The following is a 25,517-nucleotide window of genomic DNA, read 5'->3' as shown; positions in this document are numbered from 1 at the left end:
CTAACGAGTGTAAGAGTAAGGAAAAAACTTGTTAAAATTTCCCTTGAAAAGAAGAATATTTTCAATTAGGGGGCCATTTCAACAAATTTTAACCCAAAACCATTCTTCATATTCATTTCTTAGTAGTACAAATTGATAGTGACTAGTGGCAAAAGAAATTCCGAGATTGGTCCGGGCCACATTTCACAAAGGGGTACCACTATCAGAAATGTGAGATTTTCACTATTTCGATTAAAACGATCGTTAGTGCAAGAAAACTAATTTTTCTCTCAACGTGTCCAAGAGAAAAGTGATGCACAACGGTCTTGGCTAGGCACTCGGGAAATTTCATGATCTTTGGAGATGTGTAGGTTGAGATTTTAACAGATAACTAACGAGTGTAAGAGTAAGGAAAAAACTTGTTAAAATTTCCCCTGAAAAGAAGAATATTTTCAATTAGGGGGCCATTTCAACAAATTTTAACCCAAAACACTTCTTCATATTCATTTCTTAGTAGTACAAATTGATTGTGACTAGTGGCAAAAAAAATTCCGAGATTGGTCCGGGCCACATTTCACAAAGGGGTACCACTATCAGAAATGTGAGATTTTCACTATTTCGATTAAAACGATCGTTAGTGCAAGAAAACTAATTTTTCTCTCAACGTGTCCAAGAGAAAATTGATGCACAACGGTCTTGGCTAGGCCCCCGTGAAAATTCATGATCTTTGGAGATGTGAAGGTTGAGATTTTAACAGATAACTAACGAGTGTAAGAGTAAGGAAAAAACTTGTAAAAATTTCCCCTGAAAAGAAGAATATTTTCAATTAGGGGACCATTTCAACAAATTTTAACCCAAAACAATTCTTCATATTCATTTCATAGTAGTACAAATTTATTGTGACTAGTGGCAAAAAAAATTCCGAGATTGGTCCGGGCCACATTTCACAAAGGGGTACCACTATCAGAAATGTGAGATTTTCACTATTTCGATTAAAATGATTGTTAGTGCAAGAAAACTAATTTTTCTCTCAACGTGTCCAAGAGAAAAGTGATGCACAACGGTCTTGGCTAGGCCCCCGTGAAATTTCATGATCTTTGGAGATGTGTAGGTTGAGATTTTAACAGATAACTAACGAGTGTAAGAGTAAGGAAAAAACTTGTAAAAATTTCCCCTGAAAAGAAGAATATTTTCAATTAGGGGGCCATTTCAACAAATTTTAACCCAAAACCATTCTTCATATTCATTTCTTAGTAGTACAAATTGATTGTGACTAGTGGCAAAAAATATTTCGAGATTGGTCCGGGCCACATTTCACAAAGGGGTACCACTATCAGAAATGTGAGATTTTCACTATTTCGATTAAAACGATCGTTAGTGCAAGAAAACTAATTTTTCTCTCAACGTGTCCAAGAGAAAAGTGATGCACAACGGTCTTGGCTACGCCCCTGTGAAATTTCATGATCTTTGGAGATTTGTAGGTTGAGATTTTAACAGATAACTAACGAGTGTAAGAGTAAGGAAAAAACTTGTAAAAATTTCCCCTGAAAAGAATAATATTTTCAATTAGGGGGCCATTTCAACAAATTTTAACCCAAAACCATTCTTCATATTCAATCCTTAGTAGTACAAATTGATTGTGACTAGTTTCAAAAAAAATTCCGAGATTGGTCCGGGCCACATTTCACAAAGGGGTACCACTATCAGAAATGTGAGATTTTCACTATTTCGATTAAAACAATCGTTAGTGCAAGAAAACTAATTTTTCTCTCAACGTGTCCAAGAGAAAAGTGATGCACAACGGTCTTGGCTAGGCCCCCGTGAAATTTCATGATCTTTGGAGATGTGTAGGTTGAGATTTTAACAGATAACTAACGAGTGTAAGAGTAAGGAAAAAACTTGTTAAAATTTCCCTTGAAAAGAAGAATATTTTCAATTAGGGGGCCATTTCAACAAATTTTAACCCAAAACCATTCATCATATTCATTTCATAGTAGTACAAATTGATTGTGACTAGTGGCAAAAAAAATTCCGAGATTGGTCCGGGCCACATTTCACAAAGGGGTACCACTATCAGAAATGTGAGATTTTCACTATTTCGATTAAAACGATCGTTAGTGCAAGAAAACTAATTTTTCTCTCAACGTGTCCAAGAGAAAAGTGATGCACAACGGTCTTGGCTACGCCCCTGTGAAATTTCATGATCTTTGGAGATTTGTAGGTTGAGATTTTAACAGATAACTAACGAGTGTAAGAGTAAGGAAAAAACTTGTTAAAATTTCCCTTGAAAAGAAGAATATTTTCAATTAGGGGGCCATTTCAACAAATTTTAACCCAAAACCATTCTTCATATTCATTTCTTAGTAGTACAAATTGATTGTGACTAGTGGCAAAAAAAATTCCGAGATTGGTCCGGGCCACATTTCACAAAGGGGTACCACTATCAGAAATGTGAGATTTTCACTATTTCGATTAAAACGATCGTTAGTGCAAGAAAACTAATTTTTCTCTCAACGTGTCCAAGAGAAAAGTGATGCACAACGGTCTTGGCTAGGCCACCGTGAAATTTCATGATCTTTGGAGATTTGTAGGTTGAGATTTTAACAGATAACTAACGAGTGTAAGAGTAAGGAAAAAACTTGTTAAAATTTCCCCTGAAAAGAAGAATATTTTCAATTAGGGGGCCATTTCAACAAATTTTAACCCAAAACCATTCTTCATATTCATTTCTTAGTAGTACAAATTGATTGTGACTAGTGGCAAAAAAAATTCCGAGATTGGTCCGGGCCACATTTCACAAAGGGGTACCACTATCAGAAATGTGAGATTTTCACTATTTCGATTAAAACGATCGTTAGTGCAAGAAAACTAATTTTTCTCTCAACGTGTCCAAGAGAAAAGTGATGCACAACGGTCTTGGCTAGGCCCCCGTGAAATTTCATGATCTTTGGAGATGTGTAGGTTGAGATTTTAACAGATAACTAACGAGTGTAAGAGTAAGGAAAAAACTTGTAAAAATTTCCCCTGAAAAGAAGAATATTTTCAATTAGGGGGCCATTTCAACAAATTTTAACCCAAAACCATTCTTCATATTCATTTCTTAGTAGTACAAATTGATTGTGACTAGTGGCAAAAAAAATTCCGAGATTGGTCGGGGCCACATTTCACAAAGGGTACCACTATCAGAAATGTGAGATTTTCACTATTTCGATTAAAACGATCGTTAGTGCAAGAAAACTAATTTTTCTCTCAACGTGTCCAAGAGAAAAGTGATGCACAACGGTCTTGGCTAGAACCCCCGTGAAATTTCATGATCTTTGGAGATGTGTAGGTTGAGATTTTAACAGATAACTAACGAGTGTAAGAGTAAGGAAAAAACTTGTTAAAATTTCCCCTGAAAAGAAGAATATTTTCAATTAGGGGGCCATTTCAACAAATTTTAACCCAAAACCATTCTTCATATTCATTTCATAGTAGTACAAATTGATTGTGACTAGTGGCAAAAAAAATTCCGAGATTGGTCCGGGCCACATTTCACAAAGGGGTACCACTATCAGAAATGTGAGATTTTCACTATTTCGATTAAAACGATCGTTAGTGCAAGAAAACTAATTTTTCTCTCAACGTGTCCAAGAGAAAAGTGATGCACAACGGTCTTGGCTAGGCCCCGTGAAATTTCATGATCTTTGGAGATGTGTAGGTTGAGATTTTAACAGATAACTAACGAGTGTAAGAGTAAGGAAAAAACTTGTTAAAATTTCCCATGAAAAGAAGAATATTTTCAATTAGGGGGCCATTTCAACAAATTTTAACCCAAAACCATTCTTCATATTCATTTCTTAGTAGTACAAATTGATTGTGACTAGTGGCAAAAAATATTCCGAGATTGGTCCGTGCCACATTTCACAAAGGGGTACCACTATCAGAAATGTGAGATTTTCACTATTTCGATTAAAACGATCGTTAGTGCAAGAAAACTAATTTTTCTCTCAACGTGTCCAAGAGAAAAGTGATGCACAACGGTCTTGGCTACGCCCCTGTGAAATTTCATGATCTTTGGAGATTTGTAGGTTGAGATTTTAACAGATAACTAACGAGTGTAAGAGTAAGGAAAAAACTTGTTAAAATTTCCCTTGAAAAGAAGAATATTTTCAATTAGGGGGCCATTTCAACAAATTTTAACCCAAAACCATTCTTCATATTCATTTCTTAGTAGTACAAATTGATTGTGACTAGTGGCAAAAAAAATTCCGAGATTGGTCCGGGCCACATTTCACAAAGGGGTACCACTATCAGAAATGTGAGATTTTCACTATTTCGATTAAAACAATCGTTAGTGCAAGAAAACTAATTTTTCTCTCAACGTGTCCAAGAGAAAAGTGATGCACAACGGTCTTGGCTACGCCCCGTGAAATTTCATGATCTTTGGAGATTTGTAGGTTGAGATTTTAACAGATAACTAACGAGTGTAAGAGTAAGGAAAAAACTTGTTAAAATTTCCCTTGAAAAGAAGAATATTTTCAATTAGGGGGCCATTTCAACAAATTTTAACCCAAAACCATTCTTCATATTCATTTCTTAGTAGTACAAATTGATTGTGACTAGTGGCAAAAAAAATTCCGAGATTGGTCCGGGCCACATTTCACAAAGGGGTACCACTATCAGAAATGTGAGATTTTCACTATTTCGATTAAAACGATCGTTAGTGCAAGAAAACTAATTTTTCTCTCAACGTGTCCAAGAGAAAAGTGATGCACAACGGTCTTGGCTAGGCCCCTGTGAAATTTCATGATCTTTGGAGATTTGTAGGTTGAGATTTTAACAGATAACTAACGAGTGTAAGAGTAAGGAAAAAACTTGTTAAAATTTCCCTTGAAAAGAAGAATATTTTCAATTAGGGGGCCATTTCAACAAATTTTAACCCAAAACCATTCTTCATATTCATTTCTTAGTAGTACAAATTGATTGTGACTAGTGGCAAAAAAAATTCCGAGATTGGTCCGGGCCACATTTCACAAAGGGGTACCACTATCAGAAATGTGAGATTTTCACTATTTCGATTAAAACGATCGTTAGTGCAAGAAAACTAATTTTTCTCTCAACGTGTCCAAGAGAAAAGTGATGCACAACGGTCTTGGCTAGGCCCCCGTGAAATTTCATGATCTTTGGAGATGTGTAGGTTGAGATTTTAACAGATAACTAACGAGTGTAAGAGTAAGGAAAAAACTTGTAAAAATTTCCCCTGAAAAGAAGAATATTTTCAATTAGGGGGCCATTTCAACAAATTTTAACCCAAAACCATTCTTCATATTCATTTCTTAGTAGTACAAATTGATTGTGACTAGTGGCAAAAAATATTCCGAGATTGGTCCGGGCCACATTTCACAAAGGGGTACCACTATCAGAAATGTGAGATTTTCACTATTTCGATTAAAACGATCGTTAGTGCAAGAAAACTAATTTTTCTCTCAACGTGTCCAAGAGAAAAGTGATGCACAACGGTCTTGGCTACGCCCCTGTGAAATTTCATGATCTTTGGAGATTTGTAGGTTGAGATTTTAACAGATAACTAACGAGTGTAAGAGTAAGGAAAAAACTTGTTAAAATTTCCCCTGAAAAGAAGAATATTTTCAATTAGGGGGCCATTTCAACAAATTTTAACCCAAAACCATTCTTCATATTCATTTCTTAGTATTACAAATTGATTGTGACTAGTGGCAAAAAAAATTCCGAGATTGGTCCGGGCCACATTTCACAAAGGGGTACCACTATCAGAAATGTGAGATTTTCACTATTTCGATTAAAACGATCGTTAGTGCAAGAAAACTAATTTTTATCTCAACGTGTCCAAGAGAAAAGTGATGCACAACGGTCTTGGCTAGGCCCCGTGAAATTTCATGATCTTTGGAGATGTGTAGGTTGAGATTTTAACAGATAACTAACGAGTGTAAGAGTAAGGAAAAAACTTGTTAAAATTTCCCATGAAAAGAAGAATATTTTCAATTAGGGGGCCATTTCAACAAATTTTAACCCAAAACCATTCTTCATATTCATTTCTTAGTAGTACAAATTGATTGTGACTAGTGGCAAAAAAAATTCCGAGATTGGTCCGGGCCACATTTCACAAAGGGGTACCACTATCAGAAATGTGAGATTTTCACTATTTCGATTAAAACGATCGTTAGTGCAAGAAAACTAATTTTTCTCTCAACGTGTCCAAGAGAAAAGTGATGCAAAACGGTCTTGGCTACGCCCCTGTGAAATTTCATGATCTTTGGAGATTTGTAGGTTGAGATTTTAACAGATAACTAACGAGTGTAAGAGTAAGGAAAAAACTTGTTAAAATTTCCCTTGAAAAGAAGAATATTTTCAATTAGGGGGCCATTTCAACAAATTTTAACCCAAAACCATTCTTCATATTCATTTCTTAGTATTACAAATTGATTGTGACTAGTGGCAAAAAAAATTCCGAGATTGGTCCGGGCCACATTTCACAAAGGGGTACCACTATCAGAAATGTGAGATTTTCACTATTTCGATTAAAACGATCGTTAGTGCAAGAAAACTAATTTTTATCTCAACGTGTCCAAGAGAAAAGTGATGCACAACGGTCTTGGCTAGGCCCCCGTGAAATTTCATGATCTTTGGAGATGTGTAGGTTGAGATTTTAACAGATAACTAACGAGTGTAAGAGTAAGGAAAAAACTTGTTAAAATTTCCCCTGAAAAGAAGAATATTTTCAATTAGGGGGCCATTTCAACAAATTTTAACCCAAAACCATTCTTCATATTCATTTCTTAGTAGTACAAATTGATTGTGACTAGTTGCAAAAAAAATTCGGAGATTGGTCCGGGCCACATTTCACAAAGGGGTACCACTATCAGAAATGTGAGATTTTCACTATTTCGATTAAAACGATCGTTAGTGCAAGAAAACTAATTTTTCTCTCAACGTGTCCAAGAGAAAATTGATGCACAACGGTCTTGGCTAGGCCCTCGTGAAAATTCATGATCTTTGGAGATGTGAAGGTTGAGATTTTAACAGATAACTAACGAGTGTAAGAGTAAGGAAAAAACTTGTAAAAATTTCCCCTGAAAAGAAGAATATTTTCAATTAGGGAACCATTTCAACAAATTTTAACCCAAAACAATTCTTCATATTCATTTCATAAAAGTACAAATTGATTGTGACTAGTGGCAAAAAAAATTCCGAGATTGGTCCGGGCCACATTTCACAAAGGGGTACCACTATCAGAAATGTGAGATTTTCACTATTTCGATTAAAACGATTGTTAGTGCAAGAAAACTAATTTTTCTCTCAACGTGTCCAAGAGAAAAGTGATGCACAACGGTCTTGGCTAGGCCCCCGTGAAATTTCATGATCTTTGGAGATGTGTAGGTTGAGATTTTAACAGATAACTAACGAGTGTAAGAGTAAGGAAAAAACTTGTTAAAATTTCCCCTGAAAAGAAGAATATTTTCAATTAGGGGGCCATTTCAACAAATTTTAACCCAAAACCATTCTTCATATTCATTTCTTAGTAGTACAAATTGATTGTGACTAGTGGCAAAAAATATTCCGAGATTGGTCCGGGCCACATTTCACAAAGGGGTACCACTATTTGAAATGTGAGATTTTCACTATTTCGATTAAAACGATCGTTAGTGCAAGAAAACTAATTTTTCTCTCAACGTGTCCAAGAGAAAAGTGATGCACAACGGTCTTGGCTAGGCCTCCGTGAAATTTCATGATCTTTGGAGATGTGTAGGTTGAGATTTTAACAGATAACTAACGAGTGTAAGAGTAAGGAAAAAACTTGTTAAAATTTCCCTCGAAAAGAAGAATATTTTCAATTAGGGGGCCATTTCAACAAATTTTAACCCAAAACCATTCTTCATATTCATTTCTTAGTAGTACAAATTGATTGTGACTAGTGGCAAAAAATATTCCGAGATTGGTCCGGGCCACATTTCACAAAGGGGTACCACTATCAGAAATGTGAGATTTTCACTATTTCGATTAAAACGATCGTTAGTGCAAGAAAACTAATTTTTCTCTCAACGTGTCCAAGAGAAAAGTGATGCACAACGGTCTTGGCTACGCCCCTGTGAAATTTCATGATCTTTGGAGATTTGTAGGTTGAGATTTTAACAGATAACTAACGAGTGTAAGAGTAAGGAAAAAACTTGTTAAAATTTCCCTTGAAAAGAAGAATATTTTCAATTAGGGGGCCATTTCAACAAATTTTAACCCAAAACCATTCTTCATATTCATTTCTTAGTAGTAAAAATTGATTGTGACTAGTGGCAAAAAATATTCCGAGATTGGTCCGGGCCACATTTCACAAAGGGGTACCACTATCAGAAATGTGAGATTTTCACTATTTCGATTAAAACGATCGTTAGTGCAAGAAAACTAATTTTTCTCTCAACGTGTCCAAGAGAAAAGTGATGCACAACGGTCTTGGCTATGCCCCTGTGAAATTTCATGATCTTTGGAGATTTGTAGGTTGAGATTTTAACTGATAACTAACGAGTGTAAGAGTAAGGAAAAAACTTGTAAAAATTTCCCCTGAAAAGAAGAATATTTTCAATTAGGGGGCCATTTCAACAAATTTTAACCCAAAACCATTCTTCATATTCAATCCTTAGTAGTACAAATTGATTGTGACTAGTTTCAAAAAAAATTCCGAGATTGGTCCGGGCCACATTTCACAAAGGGGTACCACTATCAGAAATGTGAGATTTTCACTATTTCGATTAAAACAATCGTTAGTGCAAGAAAACTAATTTTTCTCTCAACGTGTCCAAGAGAAAAGTGATGCACAACGGTCTTGGCTAGGCCCCCGTGAAATTTCATGATCTTTGGAGATTTGTAGGTTGAGATTTTAACAGATAACTAACGAGTGTAAGAGTAAGGAAAAAACTTGTTAAAATTTCCCTTGAAAAGAAGAATATTTTCAATTAGGGGGCCATTTCAACAAATTTTAACCCAAAACCATTCTTCATATTCATTTCTTAGTAGTACAAATTGATTGTGACTAGTGGCAAAAAAAATTCCGATATTGGTCCGGGCCACATTTCACAAAGGGGTACCACTATCAGAAATGTGAGATTTTCACTATTTCGATTAAAACAATCGTTAGTGCAAGAAAACTAATTTTTCTCTCAACGTGTCCAAGAGAAAAGTGATGCACAACGGTCTTGGCTACGCCCCCGTGAAATTTCATGATCTTTGGAGATTTGTAGGTTGAGATTTTAACAGATAACTAACGAGTGTAAGAGTAAGGAAAAAACTTGTTAAAATTTCCCCTGAAAAGAAGAATATTTTCAATTAGGGGGCCATTTCAACAAATTTTAACCCAAAACCATTCTTCATATTCATTTCTTAGTAGTACAAATTGATTGTGACTAGTGGCAAAAAATATTCCGAGATTGGTCCGGGCCACATTTCACAAAGGGGTACCACTATCAGAAATGTGAGATTTTCACTATTTCGATTAAAACGATCGTTAGTGCAAGAAAACTAATTTTTCTCTCAACGTGTCCAAGAGAAAATTGATGCACAACGGTCTTGGCTAGGCCCCCGTGAAAATTCATGATCTTTGGAGATGTGAAGGTTGAGATTTTAACAGATAACTAACGAGTGTAAGAGTAAGGAAAAAACTTGTAAAAATTTCCCCTGAAAAGAAGAATATTTTCAATTAGGGGGCCATTTCAACAAATTTTAACCCAAAACCATTCTTCATATTCATTTCTTAGTAGTAAAAATTGATTGTGACTAGTGGCAAAAAATATTCCGAGATTGGTCCGGGCCACATTTCACAAAGGGGTACCACTATCAGAAATGTGAGATTTTCACTATTTCGATTAAAACGATCGTTAGTGCAAGAAAACTAATTTTTCTCTCAACGTGTCCAAGAGAAAAGTGATGCACAACGGTCTTGGCTACGCCCCCGTGAAATTTCATGATCTTTGGAGATGTGTAGGTTGAGATTTTAACAGATAACTAACGAGTGTAAGAGTAAGGAAAAAACTTGTTAAAATTTCTCCTAAAAAGAAGAATATTTTCAATTAGGGGGCCATTTCAACAAATTTTAACCCAAAACCAATCTTCATATTCATTTCTTAGTAGTACAAATAGATTGTGACTAGTGGCAAAAAATATTCCGAGATTGGTCCGGGCCACATTTCACAAAGGGGTACCACAATCAGAAATGTGAGATTTTCACTATTTCGATTAAAACGATCGTTAGGGCAAGAAAACTAATTTTTCTCTCAAGGTGTCCAAGAGAAAAGTGATGCACAACAGTCTTGGCTAGGCCCCCGTGAAATTTCATGATCTTTGGAGATGTGTAGGTTGAGATTTTAACAGATAACTAAGGAGTGTAAGAGTAAGGAAAAAACTTGTTAAAATTTCCCCTAAAAAGAAGAATTACCACTATCAGAAATGTGAGATTTTCACTATTTCGATTAAAACGATCATTAGTGCAAGAAAACTAATTTTTCTCTCAACGTGTCCAAGAGAAAAGTGATGCACAACGGTCTTGGCTAGGCCCCCGTGAAATTTCATGATCTTTGGAAATGTGTAAGTTGAGATTTTAACAGATAACTAGCGAGTGTAAGAGTAAGGAAAAAACTTGTTAAAATTTCCCCTGAAAAGAAGAATATTTTCAATTAGAGGGCCATTTCAAAAAATTTTAACCCAAAAACCAATCTTTATATTCATTTCTTAGTAGTACAAATTCATTGTGACTAGTGGCAAAAAATATTCCGAGATTGGTTCGGGCCACATTTCACAAAGGGGTACCACTATCAGAAATGTGAGATTTTAACTATTTCGATTAAAATGATCGTTAGTGCAAGAAAACTAATTTTTCTCTCAACGTGTCCAAGAGAAAAGTGATGCACAACGGTCTTGGCTAGGCCCCCGTGGAATTTCATGATCTTTGGATATGTGTAGGTTGAGATTTTAACAGATAACTAACGTGTGTAAGAGTAAGGAAAAAACTTGTTAAAATTTCCCCTGAAAAGAAGAATATTTTCCATTAGGGGGCCATTTCAACAAATTTTAACCCAAAACCAATCTTCATATTCATTTCTTAGAAGTACAAATTGATTGTGACTAGTGGTAAAAAATATTCCAAGATTGGTCCGGGCCACATTTCACAAAGGGGTACCACTATCAGAAATGTGAGATTTTCACTATTTTGATTAAAATGATCGTTAGTGCAAGAAAACTAATTTTTCTCTCAACGTGTCCAAGAGAAAAGTGATGCACAACGGTCTTGGCTAGGCCCCCGTGAAATTTCATGATCTTTGGATATGTGTAGGTTGAGATTTTAACAGATAACTAACGTGTGTAAGAGTAAGGAAAAAACTTGTTAAAATTTCCCCTGAAAAGAAGAATATTTTCAATTAGGGGGCCATTTCAACAAATTTTAACCCAAAACTAATCTTCATATTCATTTCTTAGAAGTACAAATTGATTGTGACTAGTGGTAAAAAATATTCCAAGATTGGTCCGGGCCACACTTCACAAAGGGGTACCACTATCAGAAATGTGAGATTTTCACTATTTCGATTAAAACGATCGTTAGTGTAAGAAAACTAATTTTTCTCTAAACGTGTCCAAGAGAAAAGTGATGCACAACGGTCTTGGCTAGGCCCCCGTGAAATTTCATGATCTTTGGAGATGTGTAGGTCAAGATTTTAACAGATAACTAACGAGTGTAAGAGTAAGGAAAAAACTTGTTAAAATTTTCCCTAAAAAGAAGAATATTTTCAATTAGGGGGCCATTTCAACAAATTTTAACCCAAAATCAATCTTCATATTCATTTCTTAGTATTACAAATTGATTGTGACTAGTGGCAAAAAATATTCCGAGATTGGTCCGGGCCACATTTGACAAAGGGGTACCACTATCAGAAATGTGAGATTTTCACTATTTCGATTAAAACGATCGTTAGTGCAAGAAAACTAATTTTTCTTTTAACGTGTCCAAGAGAAAAGTGATGCACAACGGTCTTGGCTAGGCCCCCGTGAAATTTCATGATCTTTGGAGATGTGTCGGTTGAGATTTTAACAGATAACTAACGAGTGTAATAGTAAGGAAAAAACTTGTTAAAATTTCCCCTAAAAAGAAGAATATTTTCAATTAGGGGGCCATTTCAACAAATTTTAACCCAAAACCAATCTTCATATTCATTTCTTAGTAGTACAAATTAATTGTGACTAGTGGCAAAAAATATTCCGAGATTGGTCCGGGCCAAATTTCAACAAGGGGTACCACTATCAGAAATGTGAGATTTTCACTATTTCGATTAAAACGATTGTTAGGGCAAGAAAACTAATTTTTCTCTCAAGGAGTCCAAGAGAAAAGTGATGCCCAACGGTCTTGGCTAGGCCCCCGTGAAATTTCATGATCTTTGGAGATGTGTAGGTTGAGATTTTAACAGATAACTAAGGAGTGTAAGAGTAAGGAAAAAACTTGTTAAAATTTCCCCTAAAAAGAAGAATATTTTCAATTAGGGGGCCATTTCAACAAATTTTAACCCAAAATAAATCTTCATATTCATTTCTTAGTATTACAAATTGATTGTGACTAGTGGCAAAAAATATTCCGAGATTGGTCCGGGCCACATTTGACAAAGGGGTACCACTATCAGAAATGTGAGATTTTCACTATTTCGATTAAAACGATCGTTAGTGCAAGAAAACTAATTTTTCTCTCAAGGTGTCCAAGAGAAAAGTGATGCACAACGGTCTTGGCTAGGCCCCCGTGAAATTTCATGATCTTTGGAGATGTGTAGGTTGAGATTTTAACAGCTTACTAACGAGTGTAAGAGTAAGGAAAAAACTTGTTAAAATTTCCCCTAAAAAGAAGAATATTTTCAATTAGGGGGCCATTTCAACAAATTTTAACCCAAAATCAATCTTCATATTCATTTCTTAGTATTACAAATTGATTGTGACTAGTGGGAAAAAATATTCCGAGATTGGTCCGGGCCACATTTGACAAAGGGGTACCACTATCAGAAATGTGAGATTTTCACTATTTCGATTAAAACGATCGTTAGTGCAAGAAAACTAATTTTTCTCTCAACGTGTCCAAGAGAAAAGTGATGCACAACGGTCTTGGCTAGGCCCCCGTGAAATTTCATTATCTTTGGAGATGTGTAGGTTGAGATTTTAACAGATAACTAAGGAGTGTAAGAGTAAGGAAAAAACTTGTTAAAATTTCCCCTAAAAAGAAGAATATTTTCAATTAGGGGGGCATTTCAACAAATTTTAACCCAAAATCAATCTTCATATTCATTTCTTAGTAGTACAAATTGATTGTGACTAGTGGCAAAAAATATTCCGAGATTGGTCCGGGCCACATTTCACAAAGGGTATCAGAAATGTGAGATTTTCACAATTTCGATTAAAACGATCGTTAGGGCAAGAAAACTAATTTTTCTCTCAAGGTTTCCAAGAGAAAAGTGATGCCCAATGGTCTTGGCTAGGCCCCCGTGAAATTTCATGATCTTTGGAGATGTGTAGGTTGAGATTTTAACAGATAACTAAGGAGTGTAAGAGTAAGGAAAAAACTTGTTAAAATTTCCCCTAAAAAGAAGAATATTTTCAATTAGGGGGCCATTTCAACAAATTTTAACCCAAAACCAATCTTCATATTCATTTCATAGTAGTAAAAATTCATTGTGACTAGTGGAAAAAAATATTCCGAGATTGGTCCGAGCCACATTTCACAAAGGGGTACCACTATCAGAAATGTGAGATATTCACTATTTCGATTAAAACGATCGTTAGGGCAAGAAAACTAATTTTTCTGTCAATGTGTCCAAGAGAAAAGTGATTCACAACGGTCTTGGCTAGGCCCCCGTGAAATTTCATGATCTTTGGAGATGTGTAGGTTGAGATTTTAACAGATAACTAACGAGTGTAAGAGTAAGGAAAAAACTTGTTAAAATTTCCCCTAAAAAGAAGAATATTTTCAATTAGGGGGCCATTTCAAAAAATTTTAACCCAAAACCAATCTTCATATTCATTTCTTAGTAGTACAAATTGATTGTGACTAGTGGCAAAAAATATTCCAAGATTGGTCCGGGCCACATTTCACAAAGGGGTACCACTATCAGAAATGTGAGATTTTCACTATTTCGATTAAAACAATCGTTAGCGCAAGAAAACTAATTTTTCTCTCAACGTGTCCAAGAGAAAAGTGATGCACAACGGTCTTGGCTAGGCCCCCGTGAAATTTCATGATCTTTGGAGATGTGTAGGTTGAGATTTCAACAGATAACTAACGAGTATAAGAGTAAGGAAAAAACTTGTTAAAATTTCCCCTAAAAAGAAGAATATTTTCAATTAGGGGGCCATTTCAACAAATTTTAACCCAAATAAAATCTTCATATTCATTTCTTAGTAGTACAAATTGATTGTGACTAGTGGCAAAAAATATTCCGAGATTGGTCCGGGCCACATTTCTCAAAGGGGTACCACTATCAGAAATGTGAGATTTTCACTATTTCGATTAAAATGATCGTTAGGGCAAGAAAACTAATTTTTCTCTCAAGGTGTCCAAGAGAAAAGTGATGCACAACGGTCTTGGCTAGGCCCCCGTGAAATTTCATGATCTTTGGAGATGTGTAGGTTGAGATTTTAACAGATAACTAAGGAGTGTAAGAGTAAGGAAAAAACTTGTTAAAATTTCCCCTAAAAAGAAGAATATTTTCAATTAGGGGGCCATTTCAACAAATTTTAACCCAAAACCAATCTTCATATTCATTTCTTAGTATTACAAATTGATTGTGACTAGTGGAAAAAAATATTCCGAGATTGGTCCGGGCCACATTTGACAAAGGGGTACCACTATCAGAAATGTGAGATTTCACTATTTCGATTAAAACGATCGTTAGTGCAAGAAAACTAATTTTTCTGTCAACGTGTCCAAGAGAAAAGTGATGCACAACGGTCTTGGCTAGGCCCCCGTGAAATTTCATGATCTTTGGAAATGTGTCGGTTGAGATTTTAACAGATAACTAACGAGTGTAATAGTAAGGAAAAAACTTGTTAAAATTTCTCCTAAAAAGAAGAATATTTTCAATTAGGGGGCCATTTCAACAAATTTTAACCCAAAACCAATCTTCATATTCATTTCTTAGTAGTACAAATAGATTGTGACTAGTGGCAAAAAATATTCCGAGATTGGTCCGGGCCACATTTCACAAAGGGGTACCACAATCAGAAATGTGAGATTTTCACTATTTCGATTAAAACGATCGTTAGGGCAAGAAAACTAATTTTTCTCTCAAGGTGTCCAAGAGAAAAGTGATGCACAACAGTCTTGGCTAGGCCCCCGTGAAATTTCATGATCTTTGGAGATGTGTAGGTTGAGATTTTAACAGATAACTAAGGAGTGTAAGAGTAAGGAAAAAACTTGTTAAAATTTCCCCTAAAAAGAAGAATTACCACTATCAGAAATGTGAGATTTTCACTATTTCGATTAAAACGATCATTAGTGCAAGAAAACTAATTTTTCTCTCAACGTGTCCAAGAGAAAAGTGATGCACAACGGTCTTGGCTAGGCCCCCGTGAAATTTCATGATCTTTGGAAATGTGTAAGTTGAGATTTTAACAGATAACTAGCGAGTGTAAGAGTAAGGAAAAAACTTGTTAAAATTTCCCCTGAAAAGAAGAATATTTTCAATTAGAGGGCCATTTCAAAAAATTTTAACCCAAAAACCAATCTTTATATTCATTTCTTAGTAGTACAAATTCATTGTGACTAGTGGCAAAAAATATTCCGAGATTGGTTCGGGCCACATTTCACAAAGGGGTACCACTATCAGAAATGTGAGATTTTCACTATTTCGATTAAAATGATCGTTAGTGCAAGAAAACTAATTTTTCTCTCAACGTGTCCAAGAGAAAAGTGATGCACAACGGTCTTGGCTAGGCCCCCGTGGAATTTCATGATCTTTGGATATGTGTAGGTTGAGATTTTAACAGATAACTAACGTGTGTAAGAGTAAGGAAAAAACTTGTTAAATTTTCCCCTGAAAAGAAGAATATTTTCCATTAGGGGGCCATTTCAACAAATTTTAACCCAAAACCAATCTTCATATTCATTTCTTAGAAGTACAAATTGATTGTGACTAGTGGTAAAAAATATTCCAAGATTGGTCTGGGCCACATTTCACAAAGGGGTACCACTATCAGAAATGTGAGATTTTCACTATTTTGATTAAAATGATCGTTAGTGCAAGAAAACTAATTTTTCTCTCAACGTGTCCAAGAGAAAAGTGATGCACAACGGTCTTGGCTAGGCCCCCGTGAAATTTCATGATCTTTGGATATGTGTAGGTTGAGATTTTAACAGATAACTAACGTGTGTAAGAGTAAGGAAAAAACTTGTTAAAATTTCCCCTGAAAAGAAGAATATTTTCAATTAGGGGGCCATTTCAACAAATTTTAACCCAAAACTAATCTTCATATTCATTTCTTAGAAGTACAAATTGATTGTGACTAGTGGTAAAAAATATTCCAAGATTGGTCCGGGCCACATTTCACAAAGGGGTACCACTATCAGAAATGTGAGATTTTCACTATTTCGATTAAAACGATCGTTAGTGTAAGAAAACTAATTTTTCTCTAAACGTGTCCAAGAGAAAAGTGATGCACAACGGTCTTGGCTAGGCCCCCGTGAAATTTCATGATCTTTGGAGATGTGTAGGTCAAGATTTTAACAGATAACTAACGAGTGTAAGAGTAAGGAAAAAACTTGTTAAAATTTTCCCTGAAAAGAAGAATATTTTCAATTAGCGGGCCATTTCAACAAATTTTAACCCAAAACCAATCTTCATATTCATTTCTTAGTAGTACAAATTGATTGTGACTAGTGGTAAAAAATATTCCAAGATTGGTCCGGGCCACATTTCACAAAGGGGTACCACTATCAGAAATGTGAGATTTTCACTATTTTGATTATAACGATTGTTAGTGCAAGAAAACTAATTTTTCTCTTAAGGTGTCCAAGAGAAAAGTGATGCACAACAGTCTTGGCTAAGCCCCCGTGAAATTTCATGATCTTTGGATGAAAAGAAGAATAATTTAAATTTTTGAATTAGAGAATATTTTAACCAAATTTTACGTGAATCCAATCTTCATATTCACTACCTAATCTAATATTTTCTTCCCAATAAATTCTATCAAAGAAATGCTTCTTTTAGAGAAGGAATGAATCATTTTTAAAAAAATTAAAAAAAAAATTGCAAATTTCATGACGTGATTCATGAGATTTTTTAGTTGTAGTCAACTACCAGAATAACATTGTTCTGTCTAGTAGTCTCCTTCAACACGTCTCGAAATTGGACGAATATTTATTATTTAGGTGCTTTCAGAGAATCTTAAGATACAAACATATTTGGTCAAAATGATAAAAAGCAACTCATCATTTAAAAATAATTTGCAGGTAATAACCTTCTTTAATACCCAATTATGTAATAAATCAATTTCAGAAGTCCTAAACCTTATTTTCTTTTTTTAATAAAAGTTAAATTCAAGAACAAACTATCTTCATTCATTGATAGCACAATAGATTATAAACGTACAAACAATCATATCATCTGCAAGCTTTACTAATTTTGTCTTTCCTGTACAATTAAATTAATACTGAAAATCAATCAGCCCAAGAGATTAGAATAGAAAGGGAGAAAAAGGAAAAAAGAGAGAACATTTTACTCAACAAATAATAAAGAGTTAGCTTCATAAGCAACTGGCGACTAAAGCTTATCAGATGCTTAAAAAATGGCACTTGGCCAGCCGGTCTTTCTGTTCTTCGTCAGATTCATTTACGGACTGTGCATGCTTTGTAGGTTGTCAACCATGTCTTTCAAGTGGTCGACCACGTCATAGGAACTACTAAGATGTTGCAAATCCGATCGGTGGAGGACTGTTCCTTGGAGTTTTTTGGATTCGGTCTCGTGTCCGTTTTGTTGCTTTCGTGATGAAAAGCAGTGACGCACACGAACCTGGTGATCTCTTGACTCAGTCGTGTAACTCCCCCTAATCTTAACCACCAATATAACTTCCTTGTCTCTGGCATCTTCACACCAACTGTTCTGATGGACGCCATCCACGAACTCTTCCTGTGTTTGGAAGTCTTCATGGTGAACAGAGACCTCTGCAATATGATCAGGTTTGATAATGCCGGTAGCAGGCATAACCTGAATCCCACGCAAAATAAATAACATATTAGCAAATTTGTGGCAAGCATATTCCTCCAGTAGTGATATACACTACAGCTTCAAATTTAAAACATTTACATTTTATGTATATGTATTATTATGTTCAAGGCATAAACAGAAAGAAAGTTGTAATTTACTATCGGCCATCTTAGTATTGCATTAAAAATTACACAAATCCTCAATCTCTTCCTCTCTAATGTTAGTTAAATTAAAAATTTACCCCTTTCTAAACTTTTTTTACAAATATTTCTCAGCCCCAGTGGTGTGGATGGATTTGAAAGAAATTTCAAATATGGACATTATGTTGACCTCCCAACAAAATAAGATAAGAACCTGTAAAAATATAACCAATGTTCTTTTTTAAAATCAAAACAAGCTATACCTCAAGCCATCGGGGAAAGCCGAAGGAACCTCTAGGACAATGATCTGATGCAAGCCCATCCTCACTAACAGTAGACTGCCCTTCACAAAGTATTACAAATAATGCATCTCTTTCTCCACATTTATTGGTAATACGCAAGATGGATGTGTCCTTGTTTTGAAGAATTATGTTGTTTGTGCTGATGATCGTTTCGGGGATCTTGCACAGTTTATCAAGCATAACTTTGACTTTCTTATTTGCTCCAAGAATCTCTCCAAGTTCCTGTCTCCTAACTGATTCATCGACTCTTGCGATATCAACAGCAAATATGCAGCGGACAGGCTTATGATCACTGTCGGTCACATCCATGCAACCATCATACCTATCAATCAGGCAACGGCAGGTATTTAATTATAAAACCATGGTGTCAGTGTATCATAGACAGGACTAGAAAAGACATACGTGTTAGTCCAGTACACGTGAGATTTTAACAAAATTATTGAGCATTCTTTTTTCTCAACTATATTATTCCCTCCCTTCATATGTGATGTGTAATGATTTAAAGTTTGAAAATCAAAAAGTGAGCAGATTAAATGTGAATTAAACAGCTAGAGACTTAGCCAGAATGAAAACTGATGACCTTTAAGAAAAGTACATGCAACCAATAAATATGTCCTTGACAATGACAATTCTAATAAATACAGAATAAGGAAATGCATCCTCGTAAACCAGAAAAAAAAAATTATATAGGAGGATCTAAGGCGCCCCTGGATGCCCTTAGACCCAAATAAAGAATTATAAGATAACATACCCCTTTCTTTTTTTCCTTTTTTTGGAAAAAAAAAAAAGACAAAAACCATTTGTGTTTAAACTTTATTGTTTGTAATTGAGAAAAAAAAAATCATGTTTCATATTCGAATCACTTACTGCAGTATTGAGGAAACTACAGGGCACTTCAAACTGCATTCTGAGGCAGAGGATGAACGGCTATCACGGTATATTATTCTATCACACCAAGCTGGGATTCGCTTCTTTTCACCTGAATCATACCCTACAAAAATACACAAACAAGTCCATTATTTCAGGAAGCCTTTTATCAGCCTCAGTGAAAAGCTCTACAGCAGGAACCGACCTACCCACTCTTTCGAACAGTTCAATTGGCATTTAATTCGATTCAAACACAATACAACTCACGTAGAAAAAGTTACCTGCTAAACCAACTTGGTGTCTTTCAAACTTGTATGTGGGAGGAAACCTAATAACTGCCTCACGCATTCCTTGAAAGACATTTCCAGCTTCCATTTCTGCTCGAAGTTGATCTCTTTCTCTAAGCCAATCAAAACATCTTTGTGACACAAAATCTCTAGCTTCGTCATAAGATATACCATCTAATCGATAATTAAGATCACCAAGAAATATGACCATGTCTGCCTCAGATAATTCAGGCATCCCTTCAGCAGAGTAGGCAACACCAATCTGAAGACAGCAATGCTTCATCAAATGAACCGAAACTATTTAACTTTGAAAAATAATAATAATAACAACTCAGACCGATTTAGCATACTACAGCGATGATATACATACAGTTGTACTGCGAAGAACCTGAGCAGCCGATGAAGCACTAGCTGCAACAGAAAGGACCAATGGCAATCCAGATCTATAAACAAGCCAAAATAAATACATTGAGAAGGCAAGTGAACAAAACAGGAATAGGTACAGTATTGTACCAGAAGCAGCATTGAAGAGATTCGTTGGTCGACTGAAGGACATTGTCCGGTATACATGATCAAAGTCTGCATTGCGACGATTAACCGCTTCAAGATGTGCAGCAAAGTGACAGTTAACAAAACACATTATTCGGTCATACACTCTAATCCTCAAACCAACAGCTCCCTAAAACAAGAGTCATCAATTTCTATTTAGACAAAAGGTAATTTGAGTGATGAGTGTATGCATCAGCATACATGAACATATATAGATCTATAAGCCAATCAGAAACCATAGATAGAGCAACCTTTTAGGAAACCATCAAGTCTTTAGATGAATAAATGTTATAACAACATATGTATCACAATCATCTCATTCAAATGAACAGACAGATCCTACCTTATTACCGATAGCACGCCCGAAACCACATGGAACTGCTGCTGCATCAACATCTCCAACATAAGCTCTAATATCAATTCTTACCCTAAAAGATGAAATTCAATAATCATTGATGAAAATCTTAACAGGCAAACAGACCATAAAAACATAAAGTAGGCTAAATGCAAAAGCATTGAAAGAGGATAACAAAAAAAAATCTTAAATATAAGGTTTCTATTGGCATTTTTTTTTCTCTTTCTCTCATCTTTTCATTTATCCACACACTTAATTGTTTCACAACTCTAATCAATTTTGCTTCTTTTGTTTTTTCTCTTTTTTTAACCCAAAACAGATTTTAGATCTTTGTCTCATCTTTTCATTTATCCAGTTAAAGAGAAACTAACTAAAACTCACCACAGTTCACTAGACATACAGTAATTAAGAAGTTGAAGATCATTACAGAGTTAATGAGACATGACGCAAAATTAAGTCTGCATCTGAGACATTGAAAAACATAATAACAATAACAATTTACAGAAGATTTTTTGATAGAAAATACCAACCATGCAGCAATAAGCAAGCCTGCCAACTGCCTAGAACCAACACGTTCAAATGTTGATCCTTCATCCAATGTTTTGCCAATCATATCCAGCCACCACTGCCCGACAGAACTCCCCTCAAGACCCACCTACAATCAAGAAACAAGAAAATTGACTATAAAGAGAAACATATATTTGTTCACCAAAAAATACAAAAAAGAATATATAATCATGTTACAATTTCATATTTTTATTCCTTTAATTAATTCTATGAAAAAGAACACGTGATTAGTCGAGCATTCACCTCTCAATTTAATTGCATAAAATCAAAATATATATTCTTTACCCAAGATTCAGGAATCAAATTATTCGTGATTTTTTATATTAAATTATAAGGGCAAGAGGTGCTTGATGGAAGCATTAAAGTAACAAAGTTTCATAACATTTGTTTTTTTACATACAACAACTTACAGTCTCTTTAGCTGCAGACATGGCAAGAAAGCCAGCTCCCATCTCAACTTCTTGCAACCCAACAACAACAATGCTGACATCAGAGGTGACAGAACCTAGCCATGATATGAGTGAGTCACGAGATGCTCTTCCTTGTCCAACATTCCATGTACCGGTCAATATTTTCAAACTTTCAATCCTCGTATATAAAAATTCTTTGTCAGTCAACTCCGAACGCACTATATTGTCAAGGGGTCCAGGTAATGTGACACTCCATCCCCGTATGCCGCCATGATTTGCCAAAGTGAATATATAACCTGCCCCAGCAGTCATATTTATCACAGGACAGCTATGAGCCACCCATCCTCCAAGCAGATTACCCTCAAGGTCCAATACTTGAACAGTGCCACTTAGATAACCCACCCATAATCGCATACCAAAGGTACAAAGGCACTGAACCGGAGAGGAATGGTAAAGAAAATCTTGTAAGCGGTTGCCATTTCCATCCCATTGCACAAGCGAACCACTTGTACATCCTGTCCACACCATACCGTCAACAGCTATCGCCATTGCTTCTGTTCTTCGATTGTCATCTCCAAAGGCACCCTTCGCTGCAACACGACGAACAGCATCTGCTGCGCCCATTATAGCATTGCGGGAGCGCTGAAAGAACCCAAAGGAGTTTTGTGTTTTCTCTTTCTTCGACCCAGAGGCAAAGTCTATAGAAATGTCCTGCACAGATGATATGTCCACTCGATTTTCAAGCTGACCATCTGTATTGTAAACTTTCAGTAACTCCCTAGTACGTGCATCCCTGCAACATAAAAACTAGTATACTATATTAAATTCAGTGTCTAAGTTTGGCTTTTTAATCGTGTTCATCCAAAAATCATCAGGAACATATTCTTTGTGTGTACTATAAAATTCATAGTCCCATAATATAAATCCTGTTTGTCAAGAACTTCCCAGACATTTATTTGATGAAAAAGGAAACTGACATTCATAGAGATGCAGGAATGTAGGCGTACCATAATGCAAAGGATAAATAACCGGCAGTCCAGACTTTGGCTCTGGAATTATCAGACAAGAGGTACTTGACATCGGAATTAAAGACATTGACAAAACCATTTGCAGCAAGTTGGCCCCTTGGGTCAATGAAGGACCTCTCCACGAGTAGTGCTGCCATGGGCCTTTCTTCAACAGTTAAAGACAAAGATCTTTCAATAGCTTCCCAAGGCCATATCTTAATAACACCAGCCTCTGAACCCGACCACAGGTCTCCTGGAATGGAAGGAACACCAAAATCAAGGTCACAATTTTCATATTAAGCAAAGAAACAAAATTAGGGATCCAGATGAATTACCATAAGCTGTGATAACGAGAGAGAGAACGGGGCCTCTATGAGCCTGCCACGACAAGCTTTCCTTGAAATAGGTCTGATGATTCTGGTCCATTCTCCAACACCTAATCTTACCGTCCCTATGGCCGCTCCAGACAACCCGGGACCCCTGATCGGCGACCAAGCATAGAGTGGGAGAAGTACCCACGGACTCCAGAAATGGCAGCGCATCCTCGGGACCACCGGAAGCGTAGAGATTGTTCAATTTCCAAAGGCGAAGGCCGCACTCGGTTGCTGCCCACAGTTGAGAGGGAGTGGCAACAATGGAGCGAAGGAAGCGGCCAATCTGAGTTTCCCGAAGCGGGTGAGGCCTGAGTTCGAGGCTGAAAGGGCGGTTGGGGTGTACTGCGGCGCGAAGAGGAAGGCGGAAGATGCCAGAGGCTCCGCCGTTGGCAACGAACTCAGGGAGCGGAGGAGAGTGGTTTTGAGTTTGAGTTTGAGTTTGATTTTGAGTTGGAGGAGTGGGCGAATCGGAAATAATATTGGAATGATGAGAATGGAGCTTTCGGTCTAGGAATTGGAGCATGTAATTGAGGCGCTTGGAGGCAGACTCGAGGGAATCGGCATGGTTTTCTTCTTCGTCGGATGAGTCGAGGAAGAAGCGGTTGTCGGGGTTGGTGGAAGGAGCGGAGTAAGACCGAAAGTTGGACTGAGGCTGAGAGTCAGCAGAGGCAGAGGCTGAGGCTGAGACTGAGGCGGTGTTGGGGGTGGTGGTGGTGGTGAAGAGACCGAAAACGTCGTCGTTTGGATCGATGTCCATATTTTTCGGGTGAAGGAGAAAATCTAGCCAAATCAATAGAGGCTTTTACTACAGTGCCAGTGCCTCTGGACATATAAATAATTTTTTATTTTTGAGAATAACGTATAATCTTTTTTGCAATAATAAATTTTATAATATTAAGTTTTTTCAAAAATAAATATAAGTTTACATTACAATATTACATCACAAATTTTCCAAAATTAACAAATCAACTTTTATGACTTTACATTTGCTTCGTATATTATTTGTTTTGTAATATATAAAATAATAATATTTGAGCAAAAGAAAACGTAAAGTTGAAGATTAGAAAGGCAACGTGGAGAGTACTAGTGAGTTTGTTTTGTTGGTAATTGGAATAGAAAAGAAAAGAAGAAAGGGTATAGAAGAGAGAGTGTGCCACGTCAACTTGAACTTTTCCTTCTTCTCTTTGGATTTTAGTAAACACCCATACCCTCATATCCATTCCATACCCATACTATACCATATATATATATATATATGATTAATTGGACTAATTAATGGTAGATGAAAGTTAGCTCCCTCCACTAGTCTCCATTTACATTTATCAAATACAAACTTATTTAAATACAATTCATCTTTTGTAGATTTTGTCCATTATTAATTGATGAATAATTTTGATTACATATATAATTATAATCTTCTCTATTATTCATCCATAACATTATTATACTCAAATCTATTTTCCTGATTTGGAGCATTTGTTGATGTTATATGATTATGCACATGGAAATAGATTATATTTTGATCATAACATTCACATCTCAATATAATTAATTCTATAAAAACATTATACCATTAATCAATTAATTATAGAACATTAAAAGATTAAAAAAATGGAGGATATATTGGGGTGGTCTCCTTCACGTTTAGATCTATGACTATATTTTCTAATATTTGTATTGTGGTTTTTTTCTTTTGGCTTGATGTCTTAATTTTCAGAGCACTTCCAAAGTTCCAATAGCACTTTTAAAATAGAGATTCTCCACACAAAGAAGTAAATAATGATATAAACTCTTTCTTTATTTCTTTAAATGTTTCTCGATATGTAAAGATATTTAAATTATATATTCTCTATGAATTATATATTTTAAATATATTATTTAAATGATATATAAGGAGAAGATATAAAAAATAGAGAAAGAAATGGATTGTTGTTTGATGTGAAATAGAGAAAGTATGGAAAAAAGTTATTGGGTGCTCTTACATATCTTACAAAAACAAATTAACTGAATTTAGGATGTGTGTTATTCTATTTTGGTAAATGGTTGGCTTTGTTGTTGTTGTTGTTGTTGTTGTTGTTGTTGTATTAATATTATTCTTGACTTTGAGTTTATTGCTCTATTATATAATATATTATAGTAATAAGTTGGTTGGCTTTTCTTTTATAGTTGTGAGATGCAGGCAGTCAAATAACAAATGAAAAAGTTTTTGTATTATTATTAGTTTAGGTTTAGGTTGTGTCAATTATTTTTGAGAAAATTATTAGAGATCATTATATATTTAGAGTCAAATAAAATAGACTACGTCCGTAACGTATAGGATTAGGGAGAGAGACAGAGACACATGTTGAATGTTTTGTGTTTGATTAGGTGGTTGGGTTGGGTTGGGTTTTGGTGGGTAGATAGTTGAGTTGAGTTGGTTTATACAATAATAATAATAATAATAATAATAA

At 35.6% G+C, this 25,517-nt stretch overlaps 1 protein-coding gene across 3 annotated transcripts; it reads right to left on the bottom strand.

Moving 5' to 3' along the window:
* Nucleotides 1-17,541: 17,541 nt before the first annotated feature.
* On the bottom strand, nucleotides 17,542-23,948 carry LOC115700441 (type II inositol polyphosphate 5-phosphatase 15). Of its 3 annotated transcripts, none has more exons than XM_061103094.1 (11): nucleotides 23,029-23,948; nucleotides 22,694-22,946; nucleotides 21,687-22,479; nucleotides 21,240-21,364; nucleotides 20,698-20,782; nucleotides 20,319-20,484; nucleotides 20,176-20,216; nucleotides 19,800-20,067; nucleotides 19,519-19,642; nucleotides 18,613-18,973; nucleotides 17,542-18,209 (listed from the first exon to the last, which is right to left on the bottom strand). In XM_061103094.1, exons 1-11 carry the CDS (start codon nucleotides 23,822-23,824, stop codon nucleotides 17,835-17,837), a joined length of 3,387 nt encoding a protein of 1,128 aa, XP_060959077.1. In that variant the 5' UTR covers nucleotides 23,825-23,948; the 3' UTR covers nucleotides 17,542-17,834. The 3 variants fall into 3 exon arrangements, with proteins under 3 accessions (XP_060959077.1, XP_060959078.1, XP_060959076.1); XM_061103095.1 differs by having other exon boundaries at nucleotides 22,694-22,943; nucleotides 23,029-23,946; XM_061103093.1 differs by having other exon boundaries at nucleotides 20,176-20,484.
* Nucleotides 23,949-25,517: the final 1,569 nt, after the last annotated feature.

The sequence above is a fragment of the Cannabis sativa genome, chromosome 8, assembly GCF_029168945.1.
Source record: "Cannabis sativa cultivar Pink pepper isolate KNU-18-1 chromosome 8, ASM2916894v1, whole genome shotgun sequence".
Lineage (NCBI taxonomy): Eukaryota > Viridiplantae > Streptophyta > Magnoliopsida > Rosales > Cannabaceae > Cannabis > Cannabis sativa.
This window is presented reverse-complemented; position numbering and strand designations above follow the sequence as displayed.

Excerpts from the sequence above, each read along its gene's own strand:
- LOC115700441 (XM_061103093.1), bottom strand. The coding sequence starts at position 23,824 with ATGGACATCGATCCAAACGACGACGTTTTCGGTCTCTTCACCACCACC. Across the intron at positions 21,365-21,686 it reads TGTCTGCAGCTAAAGAGACT|GTGGGTCTTGAGGGGAGTTC; the intron begins GTAAGTTGTTGT and ends TCTTGATTGTAG. Across the intron at positions 20,485-20,697 it reads GGCGTGCTATCGGTAATAAG|GGAGCTGTTGGTTTGAGGAT; the intron begins GTAGGATCTGTC and ends CTCTTGTTTTAG.